Source organism: Harpia harpyja, chromosome 13 (assembly GCF_026419915.1).
Source record: "Harpia harpyja isolate bHarHar1 chromosome 13, bHarHar1 primary haplotype, whole genome shotgun sequence".
Classification (NCBI taxonomy): domain Eukaryota; kingdom Metazoa; phylum Chordata; class Aves; order Accipitriformes; family Accipitridae; genus Harpia; species Harpia harpyja.
In genome coordinates, this window is record NC_068952.1 from 41,693,227 (window position 1) to 41,707,968 (window position 14,742).

At 44.8% G+C, this 14,742-nt stretch overlaps 1 protein-coding gene and 1 long non-coding RNA gene across 3 annotated transcripts; one reads left to right on the forward strand and one right to left on the reverse strand.

The window, feature by feature from the left end:
- Nucleotides 1-640: 640 nt before the first annotated feature.
- Nucleotides 641-13,584, forward strand: LOC128150101 (uncharacterized). Of its 2 annotated transcripts, none has more exons than XR_008237936.1 (3): nucleotides 641-1,835; nucleotides 2,741-2,860; nucleotides 9,973-13,584. It is a non-coding gene; the product is annotated as an uncharacterized LOC128150101 (long non-coding RNA). The 2 variants fall into 2 exon arrangements; XR_008237935.1 differs by lacking the exons at nucleotides 641-1,835; nucleotides 2,741-2,860 and adding exons at nucleotides 6,568-6,740; nucleotides 6,842-7,035.
- Nucleotides 2,945-14,315, reverse strand: STC1 (stanniocalcin 1). Its single transcript, XM_052805998.1, has 4 exons — nucleotides 13,658-14,315; nucleotides 11,234-11,376; nucleotides 9,993-10,204; nucleotides 2,945-6,680 (listed from the first exon to the last, which is right to left on the reverse strand). The coding sequence occupies exons 1-4, from the start codon at nucleotides 13,773-13,775 to the stop codon at nucleotides 6,410-6,412; spliced, it is 744 nt and encodes a 247-aa protein (XP_052661958.1). The 5' UTR covers nucleotides 13,776-14,315; the 3' UTR covers nucleotides 2,945-6,409.
- Nucleotides 14,316-14,742: the final 427 nt, after the last annotated feature.

Sequence of the window (14,742 nt, forward strand, 5' to 3'; positions counted from 1 at the left end):
TTTTCTAAGTTCACGGGAGGCAGGAAGTGAAGTCTGTTCCCAAATTTCACTCCCAGTTGTTTTGCCTGGTGTCATTCGAAGTGCCAAAGATCACACTCCTTCTCTCCGGCTCTCGCTCTTTCTCTCTCTCCCCCCTTGCTCAGAACAGCAAAGCAAGCAGGAAGGGTGAGGACCAGGAAAATCTGAAATGATTTTCCCCTTGTTTTGTAATGAAACTTAAAAAAAAAAAAAAAGAAAAAAAAAAAGGACAAGACAAGAACATCAGTCAATCATGTACTTTGGGCCTCGGCCAAATCGAATTAACTCCTGGTCTGTTTGTTCCATTTGAAGATGATAACCAGGATTTTAATGCACTCTGAGCTCTTCGTTGTCATCGAGCCGAGATTTCCTTTTCTAGGACTGTTTTCTGCACAGTCTTTCCACCATGGTCGCTGTTTTGATTAGACCCGGCTGCTGCCATTTTTTTGAAATCAAAACCCTAGTTAACTAGCACTGGTCTAAACATGTCATTTTTTTTCCCAACTCTTGAGAAATTGTTGCACTTCAGAAATATTGTCGCAGTTGGGACACCAGGTAAAAATTTCCCATACAATAATAATAATAATAATAATAATAATAATAATAATAATAATAATAATAAAAATGCCCCTCCAAACAGCCTGATTAACACCTTCGTTCTTTTTTAAAGAACTTCACCTGACTCATGCTGCCCGCTTTATGAGCTATGTAAATGAACTGTTGACATTTTGATCTATAGGATATATAATCCTCACCACAAGGTCGGCCTTGAATTTGGGAGGAGAAAGGAAAACTTGTGTTATAATGCTGCAATTTCTGGTGGAGTACAGCTGATCCTGCTTTGAACCATGCCGGAGAGTTCTCGTGTCATTTATTCCCTTCATTTTGGGGTCGAGTTTTAGCACTCGGGGGAGCTAAGGGGAGAAAGAAAAAAAACCCCAACCCAGAATTAGCAGGGTTTCAAACAGAATTTGTTGTGTAGAATTACTATAGAAATGTCCAGATTTCTGAGTGACTCCATGCTTCGGGGTGAGGTGCTCGGGACTGGCAAAATCCTCAAATTGTCCAAGAACAACTTCATTTTAGGGATGTGGTTTGCAGACATAAAGGCTGAGATTTATGAAGATTTCATATGAATACTACATCATATTGACACTAATTATTTCATCGTGGTTATTAATTACAAACTAGCTGTGAAAGCCAGCTTTTGGAAGCGTGGCATCTCTACTGTTTCCAAGGCACTCTTTGCAAGAGCAAGGCTTTGTTTCTAGCAATCTGTAATTCGCTGTTTACCCCTAAATTTTTTTGTCATTTCTATTTGAATGCTGTTCCCTTTGCTGCTTTGGCTTCTCGAAAGTGGGGTGGGGGGGGATGTTCTTCAGCAGCCAGTGATTTATGGATAGGTGAGTGGACGCATGTGTTCAGCAAGCGATCTGGGGATTCCTGCTAACGGAAAAGCAGATGAGAAAGTCAGAGGTGACATCCATTTCTCAGAACCTTGGCACGTCGGACGACTCAGTGGCACTTGTACATAGACGGGAACTGGTTTTGAATTCCTTTTGTAAACCTAACTGCTTTGATGCTCAGTTATGGCAGCAATGTCAACATTTCTTAGCAATCCTTTTTGCTTTTCACTTTTTCATTTGGGGAAAGGATTTTATGAGAAACCTAATCAAGCTGGCAGTACAGCCCAGTGTTTCGAATTATGTACGCAATCGCCCTTCCTGCCTTTTTCCGAGATACCAGCTCAACTGCTGCTGGAACAGTGAAGCTCACCTGGAGCCAGGAGCAGGGAGAATTCCCAAAACAGTATCAAGGTAAGCAGGTGGGGGGATGGCTCGTCACCATCTATGGATTAATAGCAGTAACGGGAGCTCAAGGAAGGTCTCGTTTCCTTGGCACCTCAGCCCTGGTTTGCAGCAATATTAAATAAGCGTCGCTCTGGCTCATCAACTCCCACTGCTGTGAACCACAGCAGCTTATTTGTTTGCAAAGAATGATAAATTCTGATTTTGGTAAGTTACTGTACCTCGTTACAAATTTCGCTTTTGACTAAAAAGGGATTTCAACAAAAGCAAAGTTTTAATAGCCCCCTTTGAAAGTAATTTCTACCTTGCTGGACAAAACGAGAAGGAACAAGAGTTTTTTTTTTTTTAAATCCAACTGTATTGCTAATATTTATTCCTTGGTTCTCTTGGACAAATCTTACTCTAATATGATGGGGGAAATGGTTTTTTAAACTTTGCGGTGGCTTTTGGAGCATTAAATCTGAATTAGTCTGCCAGTCTTCCTCTGATGAGTATTACACTTTTTTTGATCTTCCACTGGAAATTAGAGATTTCCTGAATGAAGTGTAAATGCACATTTACATGTACATCAAAGCCAAAACCAAGGTATTTTCTTTTTCCTGCAACGCTGTTACGGATGCATTCATTAAAAAATGGTTCTGCCTTAATTTTGTTCTCAGGCTAAATAAGGGCTAAATAAGATACAACTTACAAGGTCAGGCTGCTGTCAAAGAGAACCATGACAAGAGCTTTATCAGCACTGGGATTTACAGCTGCTCTCGGACATCGCGGGGCCCGGGATCGGAGGTTTTGGTCAGAGCAAACGTATCCAAAGGATTATTCTGGTGATACTCGGCACGGTGGTCTAGATGCCGAAAAGCTACTTCAGGTATCATTTACTCTGCGCTCACCCCGTTCTACCTGTTTTTCTCCAGCCTCACTGCTGGCGACTGTGTGAGCTGAACCTCTGACTTCCCATCACCTACACTGCAGGATCCGAACCCGAGATATTCAGCATCCAGAAGAGACGTAACAGCTATGATGCTCAGTCCAAGGTAAGTGCAACAACTTGCTTGTTGTTAGTATCATAATCAGCAGTCACAGTAAGGTTCAATGAAAGAGTCAGACACTAAAAACCCTTAAATTTGACATTTTATTTCATTGCAGAAGAAAATCCAACATAGGCCTCATTATGTTATGCATCTTTAATTATAAAAATAAGCAAAGAAAATAACTTGCATCTTTCTCATTACTATGATATGTTTCAAATAACCTTTATATGAACACACTGAGCTTTAAAAATGTAATTTAAACAATAAATAATGACATATACCAGATATGCTCACTGTTTATTCCAGTACTCAGCAAAAAAACAAAAACCCCAAACTCTCTCCCCCTTCTAAGTATCTTTAAATTATAAATACATAATGCAAATTTATAATGGCACAAAACATCTAAAGTGCAAACAAATCACAATGAGAATCATGCAAACATTTCTAGATAAGCCCCTCCCCGCCCCCAAGAGAAATCATTTTGCAATGAACGCAAGATTAAAAAAATAAAGCATTAGAGATTAAATAAAATGTGAAATAGCTGGACTTAATATTGAGAATCATTCCCCATCCCCAGGGGGATCTCTCTCACCAAATTCAAACCATCTAAAATCAGGCATCCTTCCCAGTCGACGGGAAGCGCCTCTCCCACCTCCCTGTCCCTCTCCCCTGATAAGAGAGAGCTTTAAATGACCAGCTTAGGCTAGATGGTAAAAGTTAGGCAAGGTGAACCCCAGGCCTTTTGATTTGACGGATGTGTGCTTGCGGCTTCCTTGCTACTTCAGCATAGGAAAAAAAAAGTGACGTATTAAAGCAGCTCAAAAATCTGGTGACGTAGTTGAGGCTCTCTCTGACACGGGCCATCCAGTGAGTGCCCAACAGCAGTGCCAGTGCGGAGAGGCAGAGCTTTGGTTTGCACAGGTGATGTCTACCTGTGATACCACAGCAAATCGAATCGGGGGGAATTATTTTCCCGGTCATCTTCCCACCCATATTCAGGGGACAACAAGTTTAAATTCCTACTGGAAAAAGAAAGTGAATTATGACAACCCAAAAAGATAGGGTTTGGGGCAATCTAACCCTCCTCCCTGGCCCCCAGTCAAGTTGACAAACCTTCTTTGGGTTTTCATGGAAATGGATGCACAAAGCAACAGAGAAGCCACTTGCCGTGAGGAGCATCTCCATGGAAAATCGTGGCTGCTAGATGTCCTCAGTGAGCTCTGCTGGTGCGAGCCCACGGAGGCCTTGGGTACCCAAAACGGGAGCTGCTTCGCACAGCCCAGAGCTGGGCTCCGTAGCACCAGTGCAGCCATCCAGGCGGTTGGTTGGGCACTGCCTCGCGCCGGGTAAAGACCTTTTCGTAACAATTTCCCCAAACAGCAATATGCACTTGATGCACAAACCCCAGCAGACTTCCCTATTTAGTAATCCCTGTCTCCTAATGGTGCAGCGTGAGGTGTAATGCTGTAGGGTGGAGTTGCACGTGCACAGTTCTGGGATCAGTTCCTAAGCATAAGTCAAACTTTTAGGGTCAGGATATTCAAGGGGCCTTTGGTTTTCACCTTGCAAAACTTCTTTGTGTTGGACTCTATATACCTGACTGTGATTTAAGAACGAGCAATATTGCATCTTGCTTGCCCTGGACGGCACGATTCAGAGTATTAAAAAAAAAACCAAAACAACAACCCTCTACCGTCAGCAACATTTTTTGCTGCTTACAATTTTATGACAGCACTTTTGGGCTACATTTAATGAAGACAGCAATATTAGAAATGCTGCCACTGCATCTGGTTTCAATATATTAGCAGCAAGTTATTGTTTAAAGGCTTTGTGGTTTAAAAAAAAAAGTTATATTGCTTTAGATTTTGAAAAGAAAAATAGATCCCTCCTTTATTAGCTCTCTAACTAGTTGAGCAAGAGTCATCCACTCTGCAGACGGACTCTAACGGGGTAGATTTGGAGCGTGGAACCGGCCTTGTTGATCGCATGCCACGATGTGGCTTTTTTTGGCTCACCGAAGCCCGGCCAGACTACTGTGCAGAGAGCGGCGTTTGGGGGAGGCCCCCAGCTACTGCTGCAGGACCGGCTGCTCCGCTCCTGTTCGCAGAGGCTGCCGAAGAGGTGGATGGGAGGAAAGGCAGGTCTGAGAGCATTAATGCATGCGTCCTCTTAAAGGCAGGCACACCGCTTTACTTCCGAAGCTTAAGAGAATTTAAGGATTTTCCCTGCCTTTCCCCAGAAATCAACTTTCTAAAGGAAGTTTTACCCTGCGGCAGCTATGAGATCCCAAAGCAGCTTTTTGTCAGCCATCTGATAATTCCCCAAATAGCTCTCCAGCGGCACTGGTGCCTTGGGTATAACTACATCTCACAGCAGCTCTGTGGAGATAGGACTGGCCAGTCTGAACTCTTCCCCCCCCTCCCCCGTTTTAACTGAGAAGAGAGGCTTGTTTCTGGCCCGGTAATTTCTGTCCTAAACATCTTCTCTCTTCCATTATAAGAAGGCCACAGAGTAGAATGTGAACTCTTGAATATGACAGAGATACTGTTTCCAGGAAAAAAGAAATAGCTAACTTACAAAACTAAGTTTATGCAATAAAGTTATTATATTCTGCTCCTTTTAAGCAGACTCTCGTGGAATTTATGTACAGTACATGACAGATTTTAAAACTATTTATACCACAGTTAGAGCAAGACCTTTAATACTCTAGTCTTAAGACAGGGTTTGTTTTTGTTAGATTTCTTTTAAAGCTTTAGACAGTTAAATACAGTACATAGATGTTAGCTTTTAAATACAATGCAAGATTATGTAACCTTCTGACTAGCTTCAACCATAGACTGGCACCTCTTTTAATCATTTCCGTAGTACAAAATGTTCCTTTCCTGATTTGGTGTGTGTCGGGGAGGGGGGGAGTTTTAACTCATTTTGCACTGTGGTGCCAGGTCACGGTAACTAGAATCATCCACAGCTAGCGAGTTTGGTAAATCAACGGGTTAACGGAGCTGTATTGGAAGGATTAGGACTGTATGACACTAAGAGACCAGGAATATGACATTCATATTCGTCCATGGCCAGCACAGATTCATAACACGAATTCCATTGACATCTTTAGGATGTGCAATAGTTATTAGTGCATCTATCGTCGCCTACCAGCTTACTACAAGAGAGAATAAACTATTCTCCTCGGTGCCAAATCTTCAGACTTCAATGGTGTTAGCGCTACAGTACATTTAGAGTTTGGTGTCTGAAGGCCTGACTACTGTACGGTTATATTTAAGACTAAGATTGTTTGGGATATGTTTTTTGTGGGGAAGAAAAGAGATGGAGACATTTTGACGGCGGGAAAGCTGAGACACTTAACACAGATCCATGCAAAAGTTTTGTTCGAGAGGAATAGAAAATATTAATGACTAAATCTAAAACCAGTTCCTAGTTGTTATTAAAACTAGCTACAGTACACTTGGTTTGGGTGCATTACTCTTCTAGAAGAGAGACTTCAGCTTTGGTAGTGCTTAGCATCCCTTACACACCCATTGTTGCTCCCCTGAGGCGTTACGCGCTTTCGGCGGAGCTGCGCTTTGTGTGGGCCGGGACGGACCCCTCACCTCGGAGGTTCCTGAAGTAGAGTTTTAGCTTCTGCGGCTCAGTGATACGTCTCCTGGTGAAGTCCGTGCGCGGGTGGCCTTGGGCGCAGTGATCTGTCTGCAGCAGGTGGAAGAGGCTTGCCATGTTGGGCCCGATCTTCTCCATCAAGCTGTCCTTGATGGTGCTGACAGTCTCTTCATCGCACTCCAACAAGCTTCTCACCAGCTTGTTGTAATACCTGCATGAGAGTTACCATCCATTATCCCAAGGCATCCCCCAGCAAGACAAAAGAAACAAGGTAAGAGCTGATCTCAAGCCAGGACACCAGTCCAAGCGACAAAACTATGAGAATCAGAACTTTTAAGTTGTTAGGGCGTGTCTCAAAATGATTTTTGACAGTGCACAACGTACGTATTCTTACTGCATTTAACAAATGCCCTGGACCTGGCGATGCTGTGCCCATGACATATGGAAGGAACGCAACCCATCAAACTTCTAATGGACTTGTCCTAAGCGAGCAGCTGCTCCAGCTCTGAAAGGTAAGGCTATAAGCACAAGTGATTTTGGCATTACCTGGGTGGATCAGGAAGAAGGTGAGAGCAGGAGCTAAGACGATGTAGTAATTGGCTTAAGCGTGTGTTTTACTCTCTGCTAAAGAACCGGAATTTCTAGAGCTTTAGCAAAAAAAATAATTGCAGCTTTCCAATAGACAGATACTGCCCATCATCAGACAGGATAACGGACTAAACAGACCACTGGTCTGAGCCAGTACGACCCTTCCTATGAATGCAGCCATCCCTCTGGCACCATTCCCTTTTGTTCCTCTCCCTTCCCCTCCGTGCACAGCCTTTAGCCAGGGACCAGAAGAGGGAGAAGGAAACTCAGTCCAAGTCAGAGCCTGACAGATGCATGTATTCCCCGGGGACAGATCTTTAGGACATACAATCAGTTGTCACTTCCAACAAGCTGACCATGCATTAAATCACAAGTGAGGACCTTATGCTTTGCCCTGTTGCGTGCCTGCCTCCTCTACAGCCTGCTGCTGCATTTTCGCCTTCCAGCAGCCTTGAGTACGCGTTCCATGCTCAAGGAGGGAGCCAGGAAATTGTGCTGATCTGTTTCCCCAGCGCTGCTTGAGCCGAGCAGAGAACAGTGCTCAAAGGAACGATCCTCTGTGGGGCTAAGGCAGAATCAGCACAGCCCTGCGTGCATGCCTGGCTTGGGCACGGAGAGCAAAGCTGGCAAGTGGGACCTCACTGTAAAAGAGAACAACTTCCTAGGGAGAGAAAGTTGGGAAAAGAGGAGCAGTCCCGTATTTGCTGGGCTACTTCTGCCTGAAAGGACGTTGGGGAACTTATTTTAAGCCTTTAAGGTCACCGTGACATTTTTCCACAGGAGCAGAAAAGAGAATAACCTGCAGGTGGAGGAGGGGAAGGAAGAGGGAAATGAGAGTTCACATTCAAACTCCTTTCCTAACTCTCAGCTCTGGCCTTTAGAGCAGCCAGTGGAGGTCAGGTGAGGTTAAAGTTTCTGCTGCACTTGAAGTACAAAAGGACCAGGCTTTGGCACGGTGGAGCACAGTGCAAGCACAGCTCAGCAGTGCTGATATTAAGGTCTGAAGCATGCACCGTAGTTGATGATGAATACATCTGTGCGAACCATGCATCCAGCTTAAATCGGTCCCAGTCGAGACAGGAGGACCAGATCCTATTCACCTTCCTCTGGTGTGCTGCATACACCTCCTTCATACAAATACAGCTTGGTGGTTTCCATAGCTAGAACTGCAATCAAACAGCTCGCTAATGCCTTTCAGGAGCTAGACTGCAAGCAAAGGCAACAAGGCTTTCCTCTCCTCCTGCTCCTGCCATGAGATTAAATCACAGGAAGATGCTATGACCTTTAACTACTTCCTCTCAGTGTCCCAGGCCAAGTGGCACATTCTTATTCTGTGGCTATGTTGGGACAGGGGCTGGGAAAGCAGGATGCTTTAGGAGACCTCAATGTAAACTATTAGCTGGGAAATCCTGCTGCTTTTGTTACTCAACATGTCATAATATCCTTTGGCTTTGACAAGGGTTGGCGGCTGTGGGGGAGGAGTTCCCTCCGAGCTGGCAGACAGCAGCTCCAGTTCAGGCTTGGTCCTCTGGAGAGGAACGTCCCCAACACGTATAACACTGCTGCTGCTATCACTGCATCCTCCCTCGCTCGAGTGTCCACACGTCCCTCCTTCACCTCAATGCCCCTACAGTCCTGCCAAGGACTCTTTAACTCTACAATCCATCGTATTAACCTGAACTGCTCTTTCAGCCTGAAAAACACTGATGCCGCAGCACTGCCTGCTCCTCGTCCCAGCCCTCGGGGGAAGGCTGAAGCAAACCTCTTCCAAATTTGCTTGGGGAAAGAGGGGAAAGACACAATTATACACGAGTATAATTTTTGCCTTCCCACAAGTATAGTTTTCTGGATATAATATCTACAATAGAGTTTTCTATAATAAATTTACGCTAGTCAGAGATGCAACATCTATATATCACTTGCATACCTGTCCTAGGATAGGTCTGGAGGCTTAAGGTGCTTCTAGATCAAGTCAAACAGCCACCCCAGAGGAGCTGTAGCGTTCGCCACAGCCAGCCAACATGTTAAATTGCAGCTTGGTCTCTTTGCACTCAAATTCTAGAGCATATTTACTCAAACTGTTCAAAAAGATCCCTTTTATCCCAATCACAAGACTCAGCACTGATTGTTCCAGGATTTAGAGGGAGAAATCCCTGCCCTTGCAGCGTGACTGCGCAGACTGCAGTAGCTCCCTGAAGCCTCTCTCTGTCCCTTGTCCTTGGATGATGGGGACAGGGCAGTTCTGTGCTCAGATAAAGGCACCAGGAGCAGCGTGACGTGCACATTTCTGCAGCAGCTTTTGCTATCAAGAAGGAACAGCGGTGAAGACAACCCTAAAAGAGACCATTAAGAACACCAGACTACCCCTAGAAATATGAACTTCTGGGTCATGGCAGAGTAAGGTTATAGAGGAGCAGGTTCGCTGGTTCCCTTTAAGCTTTTCTAGTTCTTCATATTGCCATGGTAAGTCGAAGGGCAAGGCCTCATTTGCTAGGTGCCATAAAAACCCAAGGAAAGGGATGGCTGCAGTCTGAAGAAGTGAGTGAAGTTGCAATAGGTTGAGAAGCTCCTAAGTGTTCAATATGCCAGAGATGCTACATTAATCGAACTGGTTCGGTATTTAAAAGCTGTTTACCATTATACTGCATTCAGACTAAAAGAACTAACATTTAAACAAACTCCAGGCTTTGAAGTAATATATGTCTAGCTAATTTTATGATTCTCCCCTGGAGAAGTTTATAAGTGTATTTACCAAAAAGAGAATCAGAAGAATGCTGGTAAAACTTAACAAGAACTTGAAAAGGCAGAGAGCATTACTTAGGCTAAGCTATATTAGGACTTGTAAGAAGTTAGTCAACTTGGTTCCTCTCATTTCTTTCTCTGTGCTCCACATTTTTGCATTTGATGCATTTCAGCTGAGGAAAGCTCCACGTACCGGTTTGAGAACTGATTTGGAAGCTGGACGACCTCCGTGATGGCTTCAGGATTTCGTTTCGCAATGCCGCACATGTCCAGTTTGCTGTAGCACTCCTCTTGCACTTCGGAGATCATTCTTTGGAATGTGGAGCACCTCCGGATGGCAAGGAACACCTTGGACGTAACCCCATTTGCAATGCATTTCAAGCTTTCTTTCACAAAAGCTTTTCCCTGGAAAGAGAAGAAAAACCTTAAACTGCAACAGATTTCATAGAAAGGGACGTATTAACAGATACTCCGCTGTGGCTGGCTGCTGTTAATTACCCTTGCTACAATTACAGACCTGCTGGAGATCCCTTACCAAGTACGGCAGGGAATTGGACCCTAAATGCTCGCAATTATTGCATAGTTATCATTCATAGCAGTTTCAGTTGAGATGTACACAGTCCAGTGAGAACAGCGAGCTCCTGGTCCCAAAAGATTTAGGCAATGGAAGCCTTTGCGTGAACAGACCTAAAGTGCCAGCACCAGACATGGGCCAATTCTGCCCTCCGGGAGAGGGCCGGACCACTCACTGCATACCAGCGATTTAATACATCTGGTTCACCAGACCTCAAGATGCTTTAAGAGCTTTTAAGTTTGTCCTTAGGAGCAAGAGCACAGGGAACAAGGGGGCGTGCGCGTTTTGGGAAGAAAGTACGAGGGAAAAGGGCCCTTGGCAGAGCCACAGTCCTCTGATATTATCCTATTTATTCTGTTGCGAGCAACTGAAGCTCCGGAGAGGCTGATCTGGCCGTGCATTCCCAGGCCCGAAGACTTCCAATTCAAATCCCAGCCCTGTGCCAGGTCACACAGTCAGAAGACTTACTTTGTTAGAAGAACGTTTATATTTCCTCCTGAAGAGGAAACTTAGCTCTCCGCCCCACAAAACACTCCTTGCCAAGTCCTCACACATAGCATACAGTATGTGGAAAATGTACTGTAGAAAATAGCCCTGAAGGATGCATTCGTAGCCAAAAATCAAAATCATGGTTCAGAGGAGTACCTAAGCAGCAGGAAGGGCTGCAAGAAAGGAAGGGTTAAGCCTGCACAGACCCCATCTCCATGAGGACAGAGAAATTAAGGCATCCATTCAGCAAAGTATTTAAGCACGTGCTTTAGTGCCGCAGGACTTGTAAAAGCACTTTATTGAATTGGGGCATGAAAAGGGAGCTCTAAAGGTGAGGTATTATTCTCGTCCCCTTTATACTCGTACTGTACCTGAGTGTCAAATTTAGCAGCACTGTACAGGAAGGACTTGCAGATGTCGTACATGCCATCCGTGTCGCACGTGGAGTTCTCCAGACAGGCGAAGGCCCCGCAGCCCACCTGGAGGGCACTGTTCAGACAGCGAACCACCTCGGCTGCAGAGAGAGGCACAGGCGCAACATTACAGACGCACCGCTCCCCGATGCCCAGCGCCATGAAGTCCTTCTCCAGCGCAAAGGCAAGTCATGCTCAACTGCAATCAAGCAGTAGCCTTATTGCTTTTCAGGACTGGAGCGAAAGGTAACAAAGACAGGCCAAAGGCACTGCCAAAGGGAGTTATACGCTGAAGTCATGCAGCAGATCACCAGCCAATCGAGGAACAGAAACTGCAACTACCGAAACCTTCAACTGGTTACATATGGATTAAAAGAGAGGCAACACCTGGTAGGCTTTGGCTAGATGGAGACTTACGGGTCCGTCCCAACCTCATTCTGATTGCATGCGTTTACAGCTTTATTCAGAGCTCCTCTAAAGAAGGCAGAAGTTAATGAGGATGGGCCCATGAAGAGCACTGGGCGGTGAGGTCTTCTGCACGGTCTTAGACCGAGGGGAGGTCAGAGCAGCTTGGCAGCATCTGGCTCACAAACCTCCTTTGAAAATGAGACTGAAGTGTTGGCGATTGCCAATAAGCTGGCATGAAATGTGCACTTATTGCGAGGAAGCGCTGGTTTTGCTAGCATTGGAGGTATCTGTGCTTTTCTAAAAAGTGTAAAGTATCGAGAAATAAGATTTTAGTTTGCGTGTCAATTATCAGTACTACAAAGGACTTGAACGAGCAGCTTGGTGCTAAATACTAACCTGGTACCCAGCAGTTTGCAAGCATAGCCAAGAGAGGTCATATTGCTGAAGATTTGCAAAGAGAAGGGACATTTGGACAGAGAAAGTTAAGGTAATGGAGCTGACCATGTATAATTAAAATCGTTGAGGCAGTAGTTAGTCTCAACAGGAGGGTATCCATGTCATCCCATCTTTTTTAGTGCAGATACTATGCATTTTAACAATGAATCAGCAGTATTGCCACATGATTGCCCTGAAATTAGTAGGGATTAACCTTTTTTGGTAAGCTGAACATCTGTCCCCTTATGCGTCTGTGCAAGGCATATTCATTACTTTTGCAGATCATGTTACGAGACATTCTTTAGGAAGAAATGCAAAGCCGGTGTCTCCCATCAAGATCCTAGGTGTGGGAAAAGTGAGGATTTGCATTTAGTGGAAGAGAACACACCTTATTAAGAGCTAAGTTGTAGCCTAAAGACGTATCTATATAACTAAGATCTCTACAGAAAAGAGGAGAAAAAAAAATACTTTAAAAAATCACCCAATTAACCCCTCCTCATTCTCCGCTCCTGCTTACGTGCCTGAAGGGAGAAATATTTGGTAAGATCATCCTCTCCCCAGTTCATAACCTCACCATCGCACAAGTCATTCCCATAATTATGCTTCCACAGGTTCAAATTATAACTTTGCTTTCAGTAGACTTAGTATGCATTAAGCTTTTATTGTTTTAGGCACGGTGCAATAGTGAGACCCTATGTTTCTATAGCAACCAAATACAAAAGGAAATTGAGCAAACACCCTAGTATAATGCTGCAGAGCCTTGCAGATCTAAAATAAGACATCTGTTAATGAGGTCCAAATTAGAGACCTAATATCTTTTCAGTATACTAGAAGACAGATTTTTAATTTCCATTGTTCCAGACAATGTGTCCAACTTATCTAAGCATCTATAGTGCACAAAGTAGAGACATCCAGACCTGACTTGCCAGCAATTTTTTTATCCATTGTAAAAGCAAGTTTGCTAAATGTCACAATCGTATTTTTATGGCACCATCTAACTGATAGCAATCAGTTTTTGAAAATAAATGCTAGCAGTGGACAGTTTCTAGGTTACCGCATTCTTCAAAGTCGCATATCTCTCTCCCCCTCTTTGAATAGACAGATGTTTGGCAGAACAATGGTTCAGACAAATTTCCACGGATTTTATCAACTTCCTAAAAAGCAAGGAATTTAACACCAAAGTATGATTGCAATTGGAGAAGAGATAAAGATACATGCAAGCAGGGGAAAAAAAAGTACACGGAACTCATTTAGTAGATGGGGAGGAGGAAAGAGAATGGATTGCATCCTGCAAGCAGATCACACACCGGTTCCCTGACCCAGCTCCTGAAAGGAGATGATTTCTTCTCCAGCTATGCACCAATATCCTCCTGAATCAGACCCTTAAATCAATATTTGTTCCTACCAGCCATTAAGTTTATAAGCAAAAAAAAAAAAGAAAAAAAAAAGAAAAAAAAAAAGAAAAATCAGCAGTAGAGATATCTGAAACAGTTTAACACATCAGGGTTCAGGCTCAAAGCCCTCCTTGCTGGGTGTTACCTGAGTTCTGGGCTGCAACCCTGGGTTTCCTGGGGCTCACAGAATCATTCTGTTCAGCTTCATAGGATGCAGATGCACTGATCACCAGCAGCAGGAGAAAACCAGACTTTAGTAGCATTCTCTGACAAGTTTCCGCTAAGTGTGGTTTTTTGGGTGGGTTGGTTTTTTTTTTTTTTGGGTGTATGTGTGTGTGTGTGTGTGTGTGTGTCTCTCTCTCTCTCCTCTTCCACTTCGGCTTGAGCAAAGATGTGGATCTGGATACGCGCTCCCAGGGAGAGAGAAAGGAGTCCGCCGAGGCTCAGGGACGTGCTGCAGCCCGGCTCTGCCTGGCCCCTCTGGCTCCTGCTCGCTGGGGGACCAGGAGCAGTGCCGAGGGCTTTTATAGCCGCCCTTATCGGTCCCCCCGCGGGCTGCCGAGCCAATCGGGAGGCGCTGGGCAGAGCCAATGGCAGACTGGACTCATTCAAGCCCCAGAAAACTGCAACTTCACAGGAAGAATATTTTCCAGCCAATTAAAAGTACCTGCCAAACAACAATAACCCAAAAGTTAATCTTTGGAGAGGCGGTGGGAAAGGGAGGGGGGGACTTCCTAGGGATAATTGAGCTCAAGGAAATGACAGGGCAGTCCGAAATCTTCCCCCACCCCAAAAAAATCACCTGCCCTTTAAGAAAAGAGATTTTCCCATCCGTTTAGCAGTTATCCCAGGGTTACGGCAGCTTGGAAGAAGGGAAGGGGCATTTTTGGACAGCACGTACAACGGGGGCTGGCAGCGAGCCTTCACGCAGCGGGTCGGCTCTGCACCTGACCCCAGCCCCCCAGAAAGGCGAAGAGGACGTACCTGTGTGCGTGCAGATGGGAGGCATCGCCTCTTGCCTGCCAAAGCACGTGTGTACGACGCTGAACCCATGTACGAACACACTACACCTCACGTAGGCACATGCAAATACCCTCTTGGTGCCTAAAACCTTATTCCTAGTACACTGCAGTCCTTATCTTCCCCTCACTCGCACAATTACGTTAACAAAATCATGCGCTCGTACCTCAGACTTCAGCGCAGTCTTGCTTTTACTGCTTCCCAGCGAAG

Excerpts from the sequence above, each read along its gene's own strand:
- STC1 (XM_052805998.1), bottom strand. The coding sequence starts at position 13,775 with ATGCTACTAAAGTCTGGTTTTCTCCTGCTGCTGGTGATCAGTGCATCT. Across the intron at positions 11,377-13,657 it reads GGTTGCAGCCCAGAACTCAG|CCGAGGTGGTTCGCTGTCTG; the intron begins GTAACACCCAGC and ends CTCTCTCTGCAG. Across the intron at positions 10,205-11,233 it reads CTGCTAAATTTGACACTCAG|GGAAAAGCTTTTGTGAAAGA; the intron begins GTACAGTACGAG and ends TTCTCTTTCCAG.